The sequence below is a fragment of the Trachinotus anak genome, unplaced genomic scaffold, assembly GCF_046630095.1.
Source record: "Trachinotus anak isolate AG129_WGS33_773 ecotype Australia unplaced genomic scaffold, CSIRO_AGI_Tana_v1 ptg000003l, whole genome shotgun sequence".
NCBI classification, from domain to species: Eukaryota; Metazoa; Chordata; class Actinopteri; order Carangiformes; family Carangidae; genus Trachinotus; species Trachinotus anak.
This window is the reverse complement of record NW_027273854.1, coordinates 23,926,812-23,943,668: the sequence shown is the minus strand read 5'-3', so window position 1 is coordinate 23,943,668 and position 16,857 is coordinate 23,926,812. Positions and strand designations below refer to the sequence as shown.

The 16,857-nt window shown below is 40.9% G+C and overlaps 1 protein-coding gene across 1 annotated transcript; it reads left to right on the top strand.

The window, feature by feature from the left end:
- The first annotated feature begins 119 nt into the window (after positions 1-119).
- LOC139618644 (homeobox protein Dlx3b-like) lies at positions 120-10,184 on the top strand. Its single transcript, XM_071474756.1, has 3 exons — positions 120-2,187; positions 4,489-4,673; positions 7,756-10,184. Exons 1-3 carry the CDS (start codon positions 1,836-1,838, stop codon positions 8,203-8,205), a joined length of 987 nt encoding a protein of 328 aa, XP_071330857.1. The 5' UTR covers positions 120-1,835; the 3' UTR covers positions 8,206-10,184.
- The last annotated feature ends 6,673 nt before the right edge of the window (positions 10,185-16,857 follow it).

The window sequence follows — 16,857 nt, the reverse complement described above, 5'->3', positions numbered from 1 at the left end:
AGTTACAGGTTTTGTGCTTCATATAACAGATTTTCATTTTTCTCTAAGGTGATATGGTTGAAATGTATTTCATTTCTCTTGTGCTCTGTTGCAAACTCTAGATAAGTGGTTACAAACCAGAAGTAGTTGTGCAGTTTCCAGGGGGGCATGTAGAAAGACTGTGGAGAAGCTCAACTCAAGAGGAAAAAAAAACTTTGATTTAAATAAAAAAAAATTGAGAATGCATAAACATTTGGCAGTAAATAGGCTTGGGCTGATATTCAGTATTATTGGATATTCCTGCCAGGTGCAATGTTTTTCATAATGAAAAAAATATTTTACATCATTTTATTTATTTTTTTACACAGTCTACCCCACTGTCAGGTCTCACGCCGTCTGACAGATTTGCATACTGTACATTGTACCTTTGGCATGTGGCATATGCTGTTCATTGGCAGCATCACTTATACCTGAAATATATGGTACAATAATGATACTTTATTACTATAAATATATATATATATATTTAAAACATATATTTTCAAACATATTTTTATATTATAAACCCCCTGAAACAAAATACAATAACATAATTATATTGCATATTATTTTAAAAAACTGAAACAAAAGACAACAATATAATTATATTGTATATTATAAAAACCCTGAAACATAAAATACACAATATAATTATTCTGTATATTATAAAAGAAACTTGAGACATAAAATACAACATGATTTCTTTGTGTATTATAAAAAACATAAAAGACTGACATAATTATACTGTATGTTCTAAAGAAATGTGAACTATAAAGTACAATAATTATGTATTAGCCTATTAAAAAAATAACTGAAACCTAAAATACAACGATATGAATATATTGTAAAAAAAAAAAAAAAAAAAAAATACTATTTGGGCTGGACTATATCGAGATATTACATTTTGGATATCGCCCAAGCCTAGTAGCAAGCAGAGAGGACTCAACATGAGGCCATCTGAGGGGGGGGGGGGGGGTCCCGATCCCAGGAGTCTCAATAGTGACATCTGGTGGTCAGATGACGTCACTTACCTGTGTTCCCGAGCCCGAGCCTTCAGGGACATGGAAATGTCACCTTGTGTCGGGGGGCACTGTGGTCCCTCTCCTCCAAACGGAAACTGGAAACTGCAGAACAAGTACTGTTCTGGCACATGGAGCCAGATGTAACTGTGCTCTTTCCAGTGAGGTACTTTATGGAAGCTTAACTCCCTGTTAATCACCACGTGTCCCCACACTTGCACACCCGGAGCTGAGCGTGGGTTCACCGTGGGCCGTGTCTCCTCTGCATCCATCTGCATCTGAATGGGAGGCAGCGCGCTGAAGCCTCTGTGTAAACACTGCTTATCACTACACCAGTATGCACGGCTTGGTTGGTAAGTCTTTACTCTGCTGAGAGTCTCGGATGTTGTTAAGTCTTCAAGTTGCGTCCAAGTAAACGTTAGTTAGAGGACTGTACGGGCTTGCCAACTGTTTATGCGCCCCGGTGCCGGCCCGAGCAGAGGCTTACTGGAGGTTTCTGTGGGGAGAAGAGGGAGCCAGACAGGCGACAGTCAGCGCTGTCTTGGCCTCAGGGCAGAGGCAGGGAGCGAGCAGGCGGACCAATGAGAAGGAGACATCCACTCCCCCCAGTCCTGCCCGGCTTGGCTCAGCTCGGCGCGCCCTGTAATTAGGAGCTCTAGTTGGGTTGGGCGCCGCCACGGTGGACAGCCTGGCTGCTGCGTCAAGGGAGTTTGGGAACGCCAGCTCCAGACTGCGTGTGGATTTCTCAACACTCCTGCTTTCGAGTTTAGAGCAAGCAGCAGAGGAAAAATCCTGAGAATGAACGGGCAACCCTCACCTGTCTTCGAGGAGAAGAAACCTTCGCTCCCCCTGGCCGGGAGCTCCATCTCGGCCACCAAGGATTCCCCGACCCTGCCGGAGTCCTCGTCCACAGACATGGGCTTCTACAGCGGGCAGAGTGCGCTCCACGGCTCGCAGGATTTCTACCCGGCGCAGCAGGCGTACTCGGCCCAGCACATGAACCCGTACGCGTACCACCACTACAACCTGAACGGGATGGGTCCTGGCGGCGCGTACCCCGTCGGCAAAGCAGAGTACCCGTACCCCCACGCAACATACAGGGAGCACAGTGCCTTCAGCAGGGAGGTGCAGGCAGCGATGCAGGACGGTGGTAAGTTAAACCCAACTAGAAAAGTTCCCTGCATACATGTATTCATTAGGAACAATATGACTGATTGGTTATTGGCTGGTTATCAATTCAGTAAGGACATAAACGGAAGGTCTGCACACCAAAAAAGTTTTACCACCTCCAAGTAGATCTGAGTAAGATCTTCTCCATCTTTGGCCCAGAGCGGAGGAAGCTGCATCCCCTGAGGCTGATGTGTGACCGGTGCTCATGTTTAGCTCTACAAAACCTATAACACAACGATAGTTTTACTCACCAGGGAAATAAAATTAGTCTTATGTCTCAGTTTTACACCACAATTCATACATATTTGAGGACATTTAGGAGGACTTCAGTTCACTTGCAGTATTGTTGTGAGGTACCCAATCAGGAGAGACCTGGGACACACTCACTTCATAAAAATGTGTACTTTTTTAAGACATGAATGTGATGTTTCTACCAAATGTTTTTTTTCTTCAATAATTCAGCTGTGTTAAAGTGCAGCCGCAAAAGTAACATTCACCAAGGTTATACAGAGTAGGTTTCTGATTTGCTGTATTTGCTCAGGAACACCAGTGTTCATGGTTGAAGTCACTTTGTACAGTAAAGCTGGATTAAAACTATGGGCTGGAATCAGGGTGAGGTTTACAATCTGCTCCTGCTGAAATATCAGAGATTGAATCAGAGATTTTTTGGAAGACGGACTCATGCTCATCAACTCAGCATGACCTTTATTGTCAGTGGAACAGGCTCTGGCTTTACATGCCAGAGTTGTCACAGATTACAGCTGAGTTTCTTTAAATTTTTACATTGTTATTGTTATTCAGTGTAAATGGAAGCTCACTGTAAGCTATCCTGTTTATCAGCTCGTCTTTGAACTTCTTTGAGATTTTATTTTGATAGGAAAATGGAGCTCAGCCTAAAGGCCTTTGGATGGAAGCCATGAACTCATTCTAGTCAGGGATTCCTCCGATTCATATTCATTAGGAACATACAACCAATTCATTTACACACAAATGCACTAAATACATAATTTAAACATAAATGGACTTATTTTACAATAAGAAAAAAAAGGATTAAAAAAGTTGAAAGTTCTTTAGAATTTTTGCATAATTTAACTGTGAACTCAATACACAGTTGCTATAATCGTATAATAAGAACATGAAGGTCAACACTACCAGACTGCCAGCTTTTTTTTCATTTGGCTCTTTCTCAAGTGTCTCTGAGCAAACTGCAGAGGAAAAACAAACTCGACAGACTGGTGTACTGTTTTTGACATTCCAGTTGGGAGTTGACTTCTGGAAAAGGCTTGAGGGGACTTTGGCCCACAGCCACGCACATCAGGTGTCACGACATGTCAGTCAGCCTTTGCCTTTGAATCTTCCAGGAAGACGCCTCCTTATCACGCAAGGCCTGTGGCCACGCCCTGACAAATATATCAATAAACAAATATATCAGCAGGTGATTCGTTTTTTTTCTTTCTTTTTATTTTTTTTAAATATATATATAAAAATAAACAATAAATAAACAAGAAAAAAAAAAAACATGAGCCAAACAAGATAGTTGGCAAAAATATGAATAAATGAAGCCAAATAAATGTCTAAATTCAACTATTTATTTTATTATTTTATTTATATTTATTTCATATTTTAATTAAATTAACTGTTGCTTGTATTGTTATTATTAAAACTATGTTTTGTTATGAATTTCCCTTTAGGGATAAATTAAGTATTTCTCATCTTAACTCCTGTAAATCATATCTGTCAACATCAAGGTCTGAATTCTGTTTCAAAGCCTATAACCTAATTAAATTTCTGGATACTGAATATTCACATTTTTTTTTAATGTGTCTTTTCCAATTTAGTCAATGTAAAATAGATGCGAAGATAAAATGTAAAATGAATAAGATTGGTTGTATCTCTAAAGGAAAATACCCCCTAAAAAAATATTGGATAGAAGAAAACCAGCATAAACTGGGGAGGATGTATACAAGCGGGCCTCCAGGCTACATGAAAAGCACCTATAAATCTCTGTCTCCCTCCCCGGCTGTGGGAGACACTCAGACCAAAATTATAAGTTCAGAGTGCTGGCGGAATTTCTTTGAAATTTCAGGGTTACAGCGGCTGTGGCTATTTTTGTGCTACAACTTCTCTTCACAGAGTGCCCTGCAGAGACCCAACACAAGTTCTTGTGATGGTTTGAAGAAAAAATACTTTCATTGTTTGAATGAAATAAAAAAAAAAAAAAAAAAAAAACTCAATGATTACACAAACACCCAAAAATGAGCTTTACTATGACTTCTCACAGTGAAAGAAGAACCAGACATGGAGGTCCGGATGGTCAACGGGAAGCCCAAGAAGGTGCGCAAGCCCCGGACCATCTATTCCAGCTACCAGCTGGCGGTCCTGCAGAGGAGATTCCAGTCGGCCCAGTACCTGGCCCTGCCGGAGCGGGCTGAGCTGGCTGCGCAGCTGGGCCTCACGCAGACGCAGGTGAGGCGGCAGGGAGCAGCGTCCGTTGCAATTCACTACGGTGACAGAAATACAAAACGGTGCAGTGATAATTAGACGAGGCTACGTTAAATCAGATATGCAAACACTGTAGAGGGATTGAAACGTCTTACATATTTCACATGAGAGGTTGGAGGTGACTCACAGTTTATGTAGCAGCAGGTTGAGGTGCTGAAAGATGAGAGCAACTGCACATGGCAGATGATACGTAAAGACTGGCAGCAGTTTAAATGTCAGCTGGAGAATTTGAGCTGTCAGTTGAAAATTACAAATTGGTTGATGTGTGTCACCCAGTTCAAACCTAGATGTCACACACTCTAGGTTTGAACTTGTGAACCCGTGGAACTATGGAAAACAATGGATGATGTGAAGTGGATATGATAGGACAGCAGGGTGGTGGCTGGTTCAAAGTCAGAATGAAGCTCCTTAGTGAAAGAATGAATGAGTATGAAGAGGTTGAAGAGAAGCTGAATGGGTCCTAAGATGGGCCTGAACTTCAGTTTGGACGTTGGAAGCAATAAAGTGTCTTAGATTATGGGTTATACTAATATATGATTCATGAGATGCAACAGAATAATAGAATACAATACCATACCAGGCTCTACTGAGGTAAATTCATGAAATAAAATAAGAATAGAATGGAACAGAGTACAATAAAAATACAGCTCAGTAGAAGCACATCAGTCAGAGCCTCGAGTGTTGCTATGTCAGTCTGGTTTAAACAGTCATGCTTCCTGCCCTCATGATTTACCACATGAATTATCTTGGCTCAAGAGATAAAAGACGAAACCCGCTGAGCGGCTTGTTTTATCATAGCTACTGTAAATCATTGTTCAGTATTATGCTCGGGTAACGTGCCCAAGCTCTAAGAAAGCAAAAGTTAAGAGCACAATGCTGCTCAGCTCGATGATTATCATGCCATTTGGTTGAATTGACTGTAAAAACAACACCACAATAGCTGTCATTATATGACATTTCAACGACCTGTAACTTGTCAGTGATATTATTGATATCATTGCTGCCCAGTAATAGTTCTTAGATAGCTGGCTGTGTTAGATACTGCTTAAACAATGCCAGCAGTTCAGAAGTTACATTTGAGTGATACTTTAGATAAAGAAGCTCAAGTGAAAATAAGTGGGACAACAAACTGAATAGTTATTGTACCTGTGGGAATCAAATGACCAAAGCAAGCTAACAGACGTTTGAAGATTTCTTTTTAAAAAAACACCTATAACATTGGCATTATAACTTTCTTACAGCTAATGTGTTAACAAAAAAGTGAGTATTTACACATCCAGCCATCACAGAACAAATGGAGCTGTGTTTCTGGCCACATGATGAATGTTTGTCTAATACTCATTTTTCTTTTAGCTCTGTTTTTAGTCAACACCAACTTCTGAGAAAAATATCGGATTGTTAAGCCGATAAATGCCCCACGATGTTCCTTTCTCCTGTTTTGGATGAGGTACATAGATGACTGTGGGTTTACCTAAAGCCTTTTCTGTGAAAACAGCTGCCTGCTGCTGGAAACAAGGTTGTTAAAAGTGGTGTTTACAGTCAAGAAACCAAAACAATGAGCTAAAAAAGGTGAAAAAAATACCGGTAGTCGGTGTTTCCCACAGAATTAGATTCTAGTTTTGGCGATTGCTGGAGGTTGGGTTCGCCATGTGTCAAATAACCCAGCAGAAGTGGCAGAGGAACATATTGTGATCGGCCAGAGAGCCCAGTCCTGATACATGCACGTAGCAGCTCTTGCGCACCCTAACTGACAGGCATACAGCGAGGGCTGCTAAAGGGACAGGCAGGGACGATAAATACCTCATGGACATGATACAGCAGGTTTTCTCCTGGTGATCTGTGGCTACAGCCACACTAATATGCTTTAGTTTTAAAACTCATCACATTTGCTATGTTTACTCCCGGCATCCACCTTACTGCAGAGTTTTCGATTGCCCCATTGCTTTGCAGTGTGGATGGGCAGAAATGGAGTCCTTTGGAAACAATGCTGCAGACAGATTGCTCCCTCGATCAGCCTTAGCCTCATCAGCCTCGAAAACCAGTGGTGATGAAATACAAGCATTACTGACCTCGTTGTCTTTGCTAGCAGCTGTTGTTCAGTCTGCTGTTCCTCATTCATAGTATTTTCTGCAACTAACCAACTACAGAGTAGACAGTCTGCTTCCTGTTTACACCGGCACATACATGCCTAGTATATATGAAAGGTCATGTGATATAAGTTTTGTGGAGTGGTGGTGGTATGGATTTGTGATACAGACGTAAAAACGGTCACCTGGATGGAGATTGTTTTAGCTTTAAAACAAGTCTGGATGAGGGGTTTGACAGCAGTGTGTCTGTGAGGAGAGAGAGTAAGAGAGAGAGTGGGGCAAGGAGAAGCGTAGCACGCAGCTCTACAATGAAATAAGATTTTAAACATTTTAAACTGTAAAAAAAGAAATCAGTGCATGGGAAACAGTGATAGTGTGGCTTAAATGCTGCTCTCAAACACCCTTTCTATTTTAACAATACATTAAATGACCATGTTGAATGTGAAAGAAGAATTATCACCCGACTCTGCTGTCTACCCTCAGCTCTGTGGTGCGTTTTAGTGTCTTTCAGCTTATTTTGTTTGTTTGTTTTATGGCCTGTAATTTAGCTCACTGTTCTCGTCAACCTATTTCCAGAAGCAGCAGGCAGACGGATTCTGTGAGAAAACCCTGTGTTCACTACCTGCTCAGCACCGCAGGGCAAAAAGATAAAGTTTGCGACTAGCTGGTGAACACACTGGAACATTCAGGAGCGGAAGAGTCAGATACTGGGTGGTAATGCCATGTTTGCCACGTGTCTGCTTGAAATATGTTTCAAAAAATCGGTTGCTATCATGAAATCACTTATATATGTTATGCCCCCAAGTGGCCAAAAATATTTACTACAGCTTTAAGTTCTTCAGGTCTTTAATTTCTTTGAGTTGCCTAAAAAAGACCTTTTTAATTTAAAACCTACATTTTCTGGAGAAAACTTTATAATTTCTTTAAGTTGCCTCAACATTTGACGCTCTTCCTTCCAGGTCAAAATTTGGTTCCAGAACCGTCGCTCCAAGTTTAAGAAGCTGTACAAGAACGGAGAGTTTCCACTGGGAGACATTCCTCTTGAACACAGTCCAGATGCCAGCGACTCCATGGCCTGCAACTCTCCTCCTTCCCCAGCTGTGTGGGACAACAGCAGCAACAGTAACAACAACAGCAACAACAACAACAACAACAGCAGCAGCAGCAGCAGCAGCAACACAAACAGCAGCGGCAGCATCAAGAATAATGCGATGCTGGATCCCACCAGCAGGGGGCAGGATCCCTATCAGCCTCCAGCTGAGTCCTCGCCCACCTACATGGGGGAGTTCACACACCAGAACTGGTACCAGCAGCAGGGCACACATTTAGGTCTGCCAGCGCCGGGCCAGACGCACCACGCACCATCAACAGCACCGTCCGCCACACAGAGCATGGGAGCCGTTTACTGAGACACGGACTCCGCTGAACAGTTTGACCGGAGCCCTGCGCTTAAACAGCAAGGGGTCAATTTCAGTGCTGCTGTGACCAGAAACACAGAGTAAGGACCCATGTTGTAAGACAGGCTTTTCTGCAGTAGATGTGGACTGAAGAAAAGTGCTGGTCTCAGTTACCCTGTTGAGCTTAGGGTGATCGATCAATGTGGGTTTTTCAGTGCTGAGACTGACACTGACATTTCTATTTGAAGTCACTGATAATATTTGTATATTTAATATTTTAAATATGACCAAATCTTGGCCTTTGACGCAGCGTTTTCACAGTAAAGCTGAATACTACTGAAATTCCTCCGCTGAATGATAGCCCACCACGGGATACTCAACAATACATCGGGCTTTAAATTTACAGAAAACGGGACTGTGTGATGCAGCTGTGGTCAGTCACTAAGTTAAAGGTGGACAACAGTGAAAGGCTGATAACCTTATAAAATAAATCATCAATATCAGACCGACTGGAGAGATATGAGAGGGTTTTTTTCTTAATAGCACAATTTACAAAATACAAACCTTTATTCACTGAATTAGTAAGTTTCCTCCAGGAGGAACATCATGGACTGAACAACACAACCCAGTCAAACAGTGTTTGCGTCCATATATGTTTTGTGTGATAGTTTTTTTTTAATTCTATAAAACATGGCTGTGAGAGATAAAAGAAGTTCTGTGTGTGGAGGTGAAGAGCTCAGTGTTGAGGTAAAACTGGGATTAAAAATGTACATGCAACAGTGGGCAAGAACATCACCTGCTTGTGTGTTGTTGTGTCCCTCTCAGTTTGTGTCAGATGTACTAATGCAGGATGTGTGGATCTGATAATTTGCCTCAAGTGATGTCACTTGAGTCAGCGTCCGCTGGGCCTGAAAACAGGTTTGAAAAAGCCTCTGTTCGAGGCTACGTGAGCCACAACGAACATAACTCAACCTGATCTCTGATTGAGTTGAGTTGCATTGTAGGTAATGTAGGCGCCACACTTTGACATGGAAAAACAATATGTAGAATAAATAGCACCATTTTTTTCCAAGTTTCAGGAGTGCAATTTAAAGAAAGATGAAGAAGAAAGATGGAAATAAGGCAGAACCAACTTGTCTGATTTCTAAAGATAATGTTGGTAAAAACCCATGGATGTATCTTTAACCAGGAGGAGACGCATGTACGACATGTGATGTAATTATTATTCTGGTATGCAGCACTGTTAGTCCCTTCTGGTTTAAGATTATCAGTTACATCCTCAAATATCACATCAAAGTAGTAAAAATTATATTTATAAAATTATATCTTATTGATTTGGTGAAACTCATTCATCCACAATGTGACAACTAAGAACCACTGAGCCTGTGCAACTCATTCCCTGCATCAGCCAGTCAAAAAAAAAAAAACACTTATAAAATTGTATTTGATGGATTTTTTTGTTTGTTTTTTATTTTTGTTTAATTGTCTTTTTTTTTTTACTGTTAAAGGTCCCTGCAGGGATTTAGCATCCTCACAATAAATGCCTTTTACACTCCATGCCTCTACTTTAGTCTGTTAAAAACGTGTAAATATTCGACTCTAACCCTAATGATGTCATTATGACATCATCAGGGTAATTTTCTCAGGCCTAACAAAGCTTCTCCAGAGGTACAGAGGACATCGCATTACTGTTTTCACCAGCTGTGTAAAAATAACCATGTTAAGTAATCTGAGCTTCTCGTATGAAATTGTTGGAGTGGCCCTTTAATTCCTGCTCACAGACAGTACAAGGTCCTGACATCTATAAAATAACTATCAAGGGCAAAAGTGATCGCGCTAGTTGGTGCTTAAACATTTGAAACATAAGTTGCATATATTGTATTAATGTGCTGTACTCAGGTTTTTTATTTATGGAGTCAACTGTAGATCAAAAGTGGTGCATATGTGCCTTAAAAGCATTGGTTTTTCAGAATAAAATGCCACTATTTGAATCAGCTGCTCGTGTATTATTTTCTGCATGTATCTGCGTGTGAACACAATAAACACACACACACACACACACACACACACAAAGGAGCAGATAGTGTGCTGACGGTGCTTTCCTGGTGAGCCTGTCAGAGTGAGTCAGACAACAGATACAGGTTGCACCCATCTATATATTATACACACACACACACACACACACAGGGTGCGTGTAAAGGAGGCTGTGGGAGGCGACAGTGCAGCAGACACTCTGGAGTCTCTGGATACTAATAACACACCGCTGACACAGAGAGAGAGGGGTGTACACTGCTTTCATGTGGCCCACAGTTTGAAAGGGGAGGAGAGATGTGCCTGTGTGTGTGTCTGTGTGTGTGTGTGTGTGAGAGAGAGAGAGAGAGAGAGACAAACAAGCTGCTCTCTGGGCTCTAAATCAACCAAACCCACAGGTTAGGCAACAAAAAGAGGGCGTAATGTAATAAGGACGAAATACACAGACAGGTTTGCTTTTACACAAGGTTACAGACCCAGTCACTAAACCCCATAATACTTCTCTTAGATGAGAAGTTGATGCCACGCTAGTGTCTCACTGCTATGCTATGCTACTAGCTCAGATGAACACTTGGAGGATCTGCCCCTCCTTTACTATCTCACCCAGTCTGTCTTAATATGTGTCGATGAGCTGTTTGGCTGTGACCGCCTCCAAGTTTCTTAACCCAAAATGCAAATGAGCTGGCAGATGAACTGAACAAAGCCATCACCGAAAAGTCATGACAGCTTCATTCAGCATCTTTAATAAACTTAATGTTAGTGACTGAGGCTTTGGCTTCGTCTTCAGGCGCTTGGTTCTCTCCTGTTGACAGATGACAAGTCGGTGTGTGCGTTCAATCATGCTTAGTGTCAGGAGCGACATGAATTATTGGGAATGTTTCATTGTTTGTGATAGAAAGAACATATTTCTTTTAACCATGGCAGTGTGCAACCGTCTCTGCTTCTTCATGAAAATGTAAAACAGAGAAAACTAGAATTGCTGCCTCACAGTTGTTTGCCTCCAGTGAAGTTGCAGGAAACACGGTCACAGTCTCCCCGTCTGCTCCTGACTCACAGTCTTAAATAATGTCCAGACCTGTTTAAGCAGAACCTGATGATGACACAGTGAAGTTGATATTTGACCGTTTGGATATGAAATGTCATTAGTTGTTGAGTTTTTTGTGAGGTCATGGTGACCTTTGACTTTTGACCTTCAAAATCTAGTCAGTTCATCTTTGAGTACAGGTGAAGATTTGTGCAAAATCTGAAATTCCCTTAGGGTGGTCTTGTGATATCAAAGTTTTGTGAGGTCACAGTGACCTTGACATTTGACCTTTGACCACCAAAATCTAATCAGTTCATAAATGAGGGTTTGTAGCAAATTTGAAGAAATTCCCTCCAGGTGTTCCTGGGATGTTGCGTTCACGAGAATTGGACAAAGCAAAAACAGAAAAGGCTCCGGTCACAGCTGTCACTTGAGTTGCCACCTGGATGTTTTTGTCTGTTCATCTGTACACGAGTTGTCCTGATTTTTGTGAACATGCACCTCTAATTTAGAATTTCATAGTTCCTCATTTGTTTCCTTTTACTGCTATTCTGTTTTCCTCCAAGTTATGTCCACCCCTGTGTCTGTAAACGTATAAAAACAGGTACGATTGGCCAACAGCCATTACCATACTTTTATTTGATTGGTCACAGAAATACAAAGTTGACTTTTTTATCTAGCAACTGCTGAACACATCCACAACCCCTCCATGAATTCAGGCAGAAAGGACTGAGGTGGGTGTTAGTAAAAAGAAGAAAAAAAAAACTTGTCAGTGTGGTGAAATCTGTTCCACAAAGTTTACCACATTGTTAATATTGTAACCATGACAACAAAGATCATCTAATGTTGAGAAAGTACTTATTTTAATCCAAATTACAATCTTTTCCTAAACCTAACCAAACCCTGACAGTTATCATGGTAACCATGGCAATGAAGGTAGTGCTGTGGGAACGCTACTTCAGGAGACACTCCTGCGGGTCGTTTTCTTGAGAATGAGGTTGATGACTGCCTTCAACCACTGCCTTTTAAACTCCACAAGAGTTCACAGGCAATGATTTTACTTTTTACTGTTGCACATTATCAGATAGATAGTTGCCACTTTTTCTGCTGATTAAGAGATCCGTCCATCCATTGTCTATACCGCTTATCCATACAAGGTCGCATGTGAGCCAATCCCAGGTGACAATGGCTGAGGGTACACCCTGGAGGAACCCTGAAGGACGTCAGTCTGTCACAGGGCTGACATACAGAGACAAACAACCATTCACGCTCACATTCACACCTACAGGCAATTTAGAGTCACCAATTAACCAAATGTGCATGTCTTTGGACTGTGGGAGGAAGCCGGAGTACCCAGAGGGAATCCACACAAGAACATGCAAATTCCACACAGAAAGGCCCCAGGCCCGGAGTTCAAACCAGAAACTTCTGAGGCGACAGTGCTAACCACTGCGCGCCCCTGATAAAGATCTCATGTGCAAAAGTTTTGAATCTACAGGCACTACAATGGTTCTTCTTTTATAACAAAAAGACCCTCAATTATGATCCATAATCAACATTAGTTAATGTCAAAGTGCCAGCACGACATGATCTACTAGCAGCTCAGAGGTAACCACAGACCTCTCCCACGTGGCTGTACCCCAAACTACACTGTACGTTTGATGATCTGTTCTTTCCTGTTGCCACTGCTGAGTGAAAGCTAATGTTACAGTGCATAATTTTCTGTTCCAGAAGAAAGAAAGCCTCATTCAAAATGATGAAGGTTGTAATTTCTTATAACATCTGCTGTAGTAGATGACAAATTTTCTTCAAATAAGGAAAGTAAAACCCAGGATCACACTTTATTTTTTTACTGAAAGTCCAAAGAAAGAAACAATTGGACTGACTCACAGAAGCTAATGGACCAGAGGCTAATGGTGATGTGATGTCATGACCTCAGCTCTCTACTGAAGTTGCATTTTGAGAGATAAACAGACAGCTTCACTTTCATCAATGACATTTCTGTCTGATACCAAATCCAAAATGTTTCTGCACATTACTTCTCAGATGGTCTGGCATCATGATTTGCTACATTTCTCCATTTTGCTTTAGCAAAAATGCTAACAACTGCCAAGGTAACTGATAGAGCAACAGGTCAGAGTAGTATGTTTCTCAGACATGGAGGCTGTAGTTTCAGGACTGTCAGGACCACAGTCCTTGGGCCTTTATTTTTTTGTGACACTGCCACCGTCCTGGAAACCCAACTTGTTCTAAATGTGGATGGAACACTAACCCCAACCAATTCTCTAGGTGGAGCTGTGGAGAAAAACTAGGGTCCTAGAAATGCGGTCTTGGGATTGTGACCCTGAAAGTCCTGAATCTGCAGCCTCTGCTCCTGCAGTAACATATTATTGATCGGGCACAGGTCAAACAGGCATTTTCAGACTGGATGGATTGGTTCAGACATTCATGGTTCCAAGATGATGAATCCTCTGACTTTGCCTCTAACTCCACCACGAGGTTGAGATTTAGGGTTTTGAGTAAAATGTCTCAACAATTGTTGGGGTTTAACTGTGTGTAGCAAATTTATGAAATATGCTACACACATTTTAAACCCACCTTCATGCAAAACTGTTTAATTAGCATTAGCATGTAGCTGCAATAAGCACTTAGCTCAAAACACAGCCCCACAGTATCACTAACATTGCTGTTTACAGTAGGCTTTTGAGGTATTTCAGATTTAAGTCATAATAATAATAATAATAATAATAATAATAATGAAGTATTGCTCTATACAAAAATCTAGTTTTAGTTTGTGTATTGAAGAAAAAACTGAACAGACTGAACCCATGGGTGTGCAGGGTGTGGACTCCAAACCACAGACCCAGTAGGACACCTTGCATGTTTGTTTAGGTTCTTACCTTCCTGTGTTGAGCCCTCAGCTTCCAGGTGTCAAAGAGGAATGTATCTGAACATCACAGGGAGACAGACACAGAGGGCAAACAGGGGCTTGTAGCAACCTGTGACTGGCACTCCACAGGAAAAACTATTTTCATCAAAGCCATTGTGAGTTTCTGGCCAACAGAGTTTGGTTTTACCAAACGACCAGGATCTTACATTCATGCAGCTAACAGCAATATGATACCAAAGACTAACATGCCAAGTGGATTTATGATTTTTATTTTCAGGTTGTTTTTTTATGTGCAGAGTCGGTCCTCACCTTCTTCCAGGCATGCAGAGGAAACAATTGCCTGGTCAGTTATGTCACCATGAAAAGGTAGATGAAGTATCTGGAAGGTGAGCAGAGGGCACCGTGTTACACCTCTGTACTTTGGCATTCATGGGCAGACTGAAGAGGGCGAGACGAGGCGATGACATCAGCGGAGAGGAAAACTTAGCACTGGAAGGAAAGTTTATAATAACGTAATGAAAGATCGGGAACTGACGTTTCTTTCCTTTCCCTGCCTCCAGCCATCATGTGCACGCGGGCTCAGACTGATATCTGCTTTTGAAGGCCGATACTTAGGCCTATATTTTTTTTTAAGGAAGGGAATGTGAACAGGGTCAAATTTTAAGGTATTAACTTTTGGGACATAATTTGAATCAGCATGCAAATCCTTATGTGGGACTACGAAAACACAACACAGTGGGTGATATGCACACTTTATTTATTCACATACATAGAACACATACATTATATATTTCTATTTTTAGTGTAGTTTAGTTTGTGAAAGTGAATGTGCAAGTGAGGTAAGAAACCCAATTAGGGCTTATCTTAAAACCTCACCTCAACATAAAACATTTTGGTCATACAGAATGAGAAAAAAATTAAAATAAATAAAATAAAATAACATAATAATAATAATAATAATAGTAATAATATAGAGGAAAAAAACATTTAATCAATTAATCCATCAATCAGAAATACAAAAGAAATTAGTCTACCTTGATTCCCATCTGGATACTTATTAATGGTTCTTTTAATTTTGTTTGGGGTATGTAAAGCTATGTAAAGAATGCATTTTACTGAAAATAAAATTTTACTCTTACAATTTGCATCAGAAATCACACCCTCTGTCTCAGAGTCAAACCAGAACACACTGACGTCCTGACACTCAGCACAACTTACTTCTCCAGTGGGTTTAGAAATCACTTTAAAAATGCTAACTGTTGTTTAGATCTTGCTCAATCTAAATACATTTTTTCTTTGATGTTGTATGGAGCGCCTTTATTACTGTACGTTCAGACGTCAAAGCAACTGGAAGACATTCATTTTCTATGTGTAGGTGTTTCCAGGTGAGTTTGTAAAGTGCAGCCTATGATATATATTGTGAAAATAGGAGGCAATTACATGCTAACTAGCACTATAGCAAGCAAAACATTGTTGCTTGACAACTCAATGCGAATTCAGTAATGTTAATGTTGCTAATTTTAAATATTTCATGAAGTTAACTTATACCTTACTTGTGTTTGCTTTGCGGGCCCTTTAAATATAGTTTACAGCATTCTGAGCCAACTTGTCTATTTAATCCACATCATCAACATCAACACAAACTTCAACACTGTCCTTGATTGTGATGCCGGAGCAAAATTTTTCGCTCTTGCCACTTTCAGTCTGAACATACAGTAACAAATCAAACAGGAGTTGCTAACACTAAACTGCTGGTAGCTTAATGGCTGAGCTGTAACTTTTGCTTTGTGCAGCAGCAGCAGCAACCTACTGAAAGTGAAGTTCAGTCCTGTTAGGTTTCTGTTTTCTGGTCAGCTGACATTTTCTAATGTGCATCAAAATACCTGCGCCTATTGTTTTCTAAAACTGGTGACTGATAAGACTGTTTCTGTATTTACAGTACAACTGTGTGTTGAAATACATCTGTTTACATATTAAAAATGACCTGCTTTATCTGTTGCATTACCACAACCAAATGTAAATCAAATAATATGAAACCACAGGATATGAATCACGCCACGTACTCAGATGCATGCCCATGTAAAGTTGTAGCATGAACAACACTAACAGTAGAATTTCTCCATAGCACTACTAGTCATTGCCAACTCCTCAGGGAGCTTCGTAGTGAGCAGTAAATCCAGATTTTTCATATCTGTGCCACACATAAAACCCTATACTGTCAAGACAAAATAAAGACAGGGCCTGTGTTGTTTGCCCCCCATTTGTATCAGTGTCTGTGTGTGTGTGTATGTGTATGTGTGTGTCTTCAGTCAGGGTGTGGTCAGAGGTGTAGTGCTATTTATTTAAGTACCAGAACGCAACTTTGACATTTGCACAAGTGTGCGGCGGCTCCTTTCAAAGGTTCTGTAACCACTGTTCCTACAGTGGCAAGTTCGCATACATAAGTCAGCTATGGTCACATGATCAAATGTTAAACTGACTTTATGAACGGTTTCATGTTGAGAATATGATGCAGCATCAGACAAACATCCAGCATGATATCAGACGTCACCGTGATGTAGTAGGCTGTGATCAGCGTGGTGTTCAGCAGCAGGTGAATGGACACAAGTAGTTTGTGTGTGAATGATTTTATTTACTGACTAATGTTGAGCAAATGAAGCCACAGTGGAAACATCCATTCAGAGGAGAAACAGCGGTGCAGGCAGAGGTCAAGCTAAGC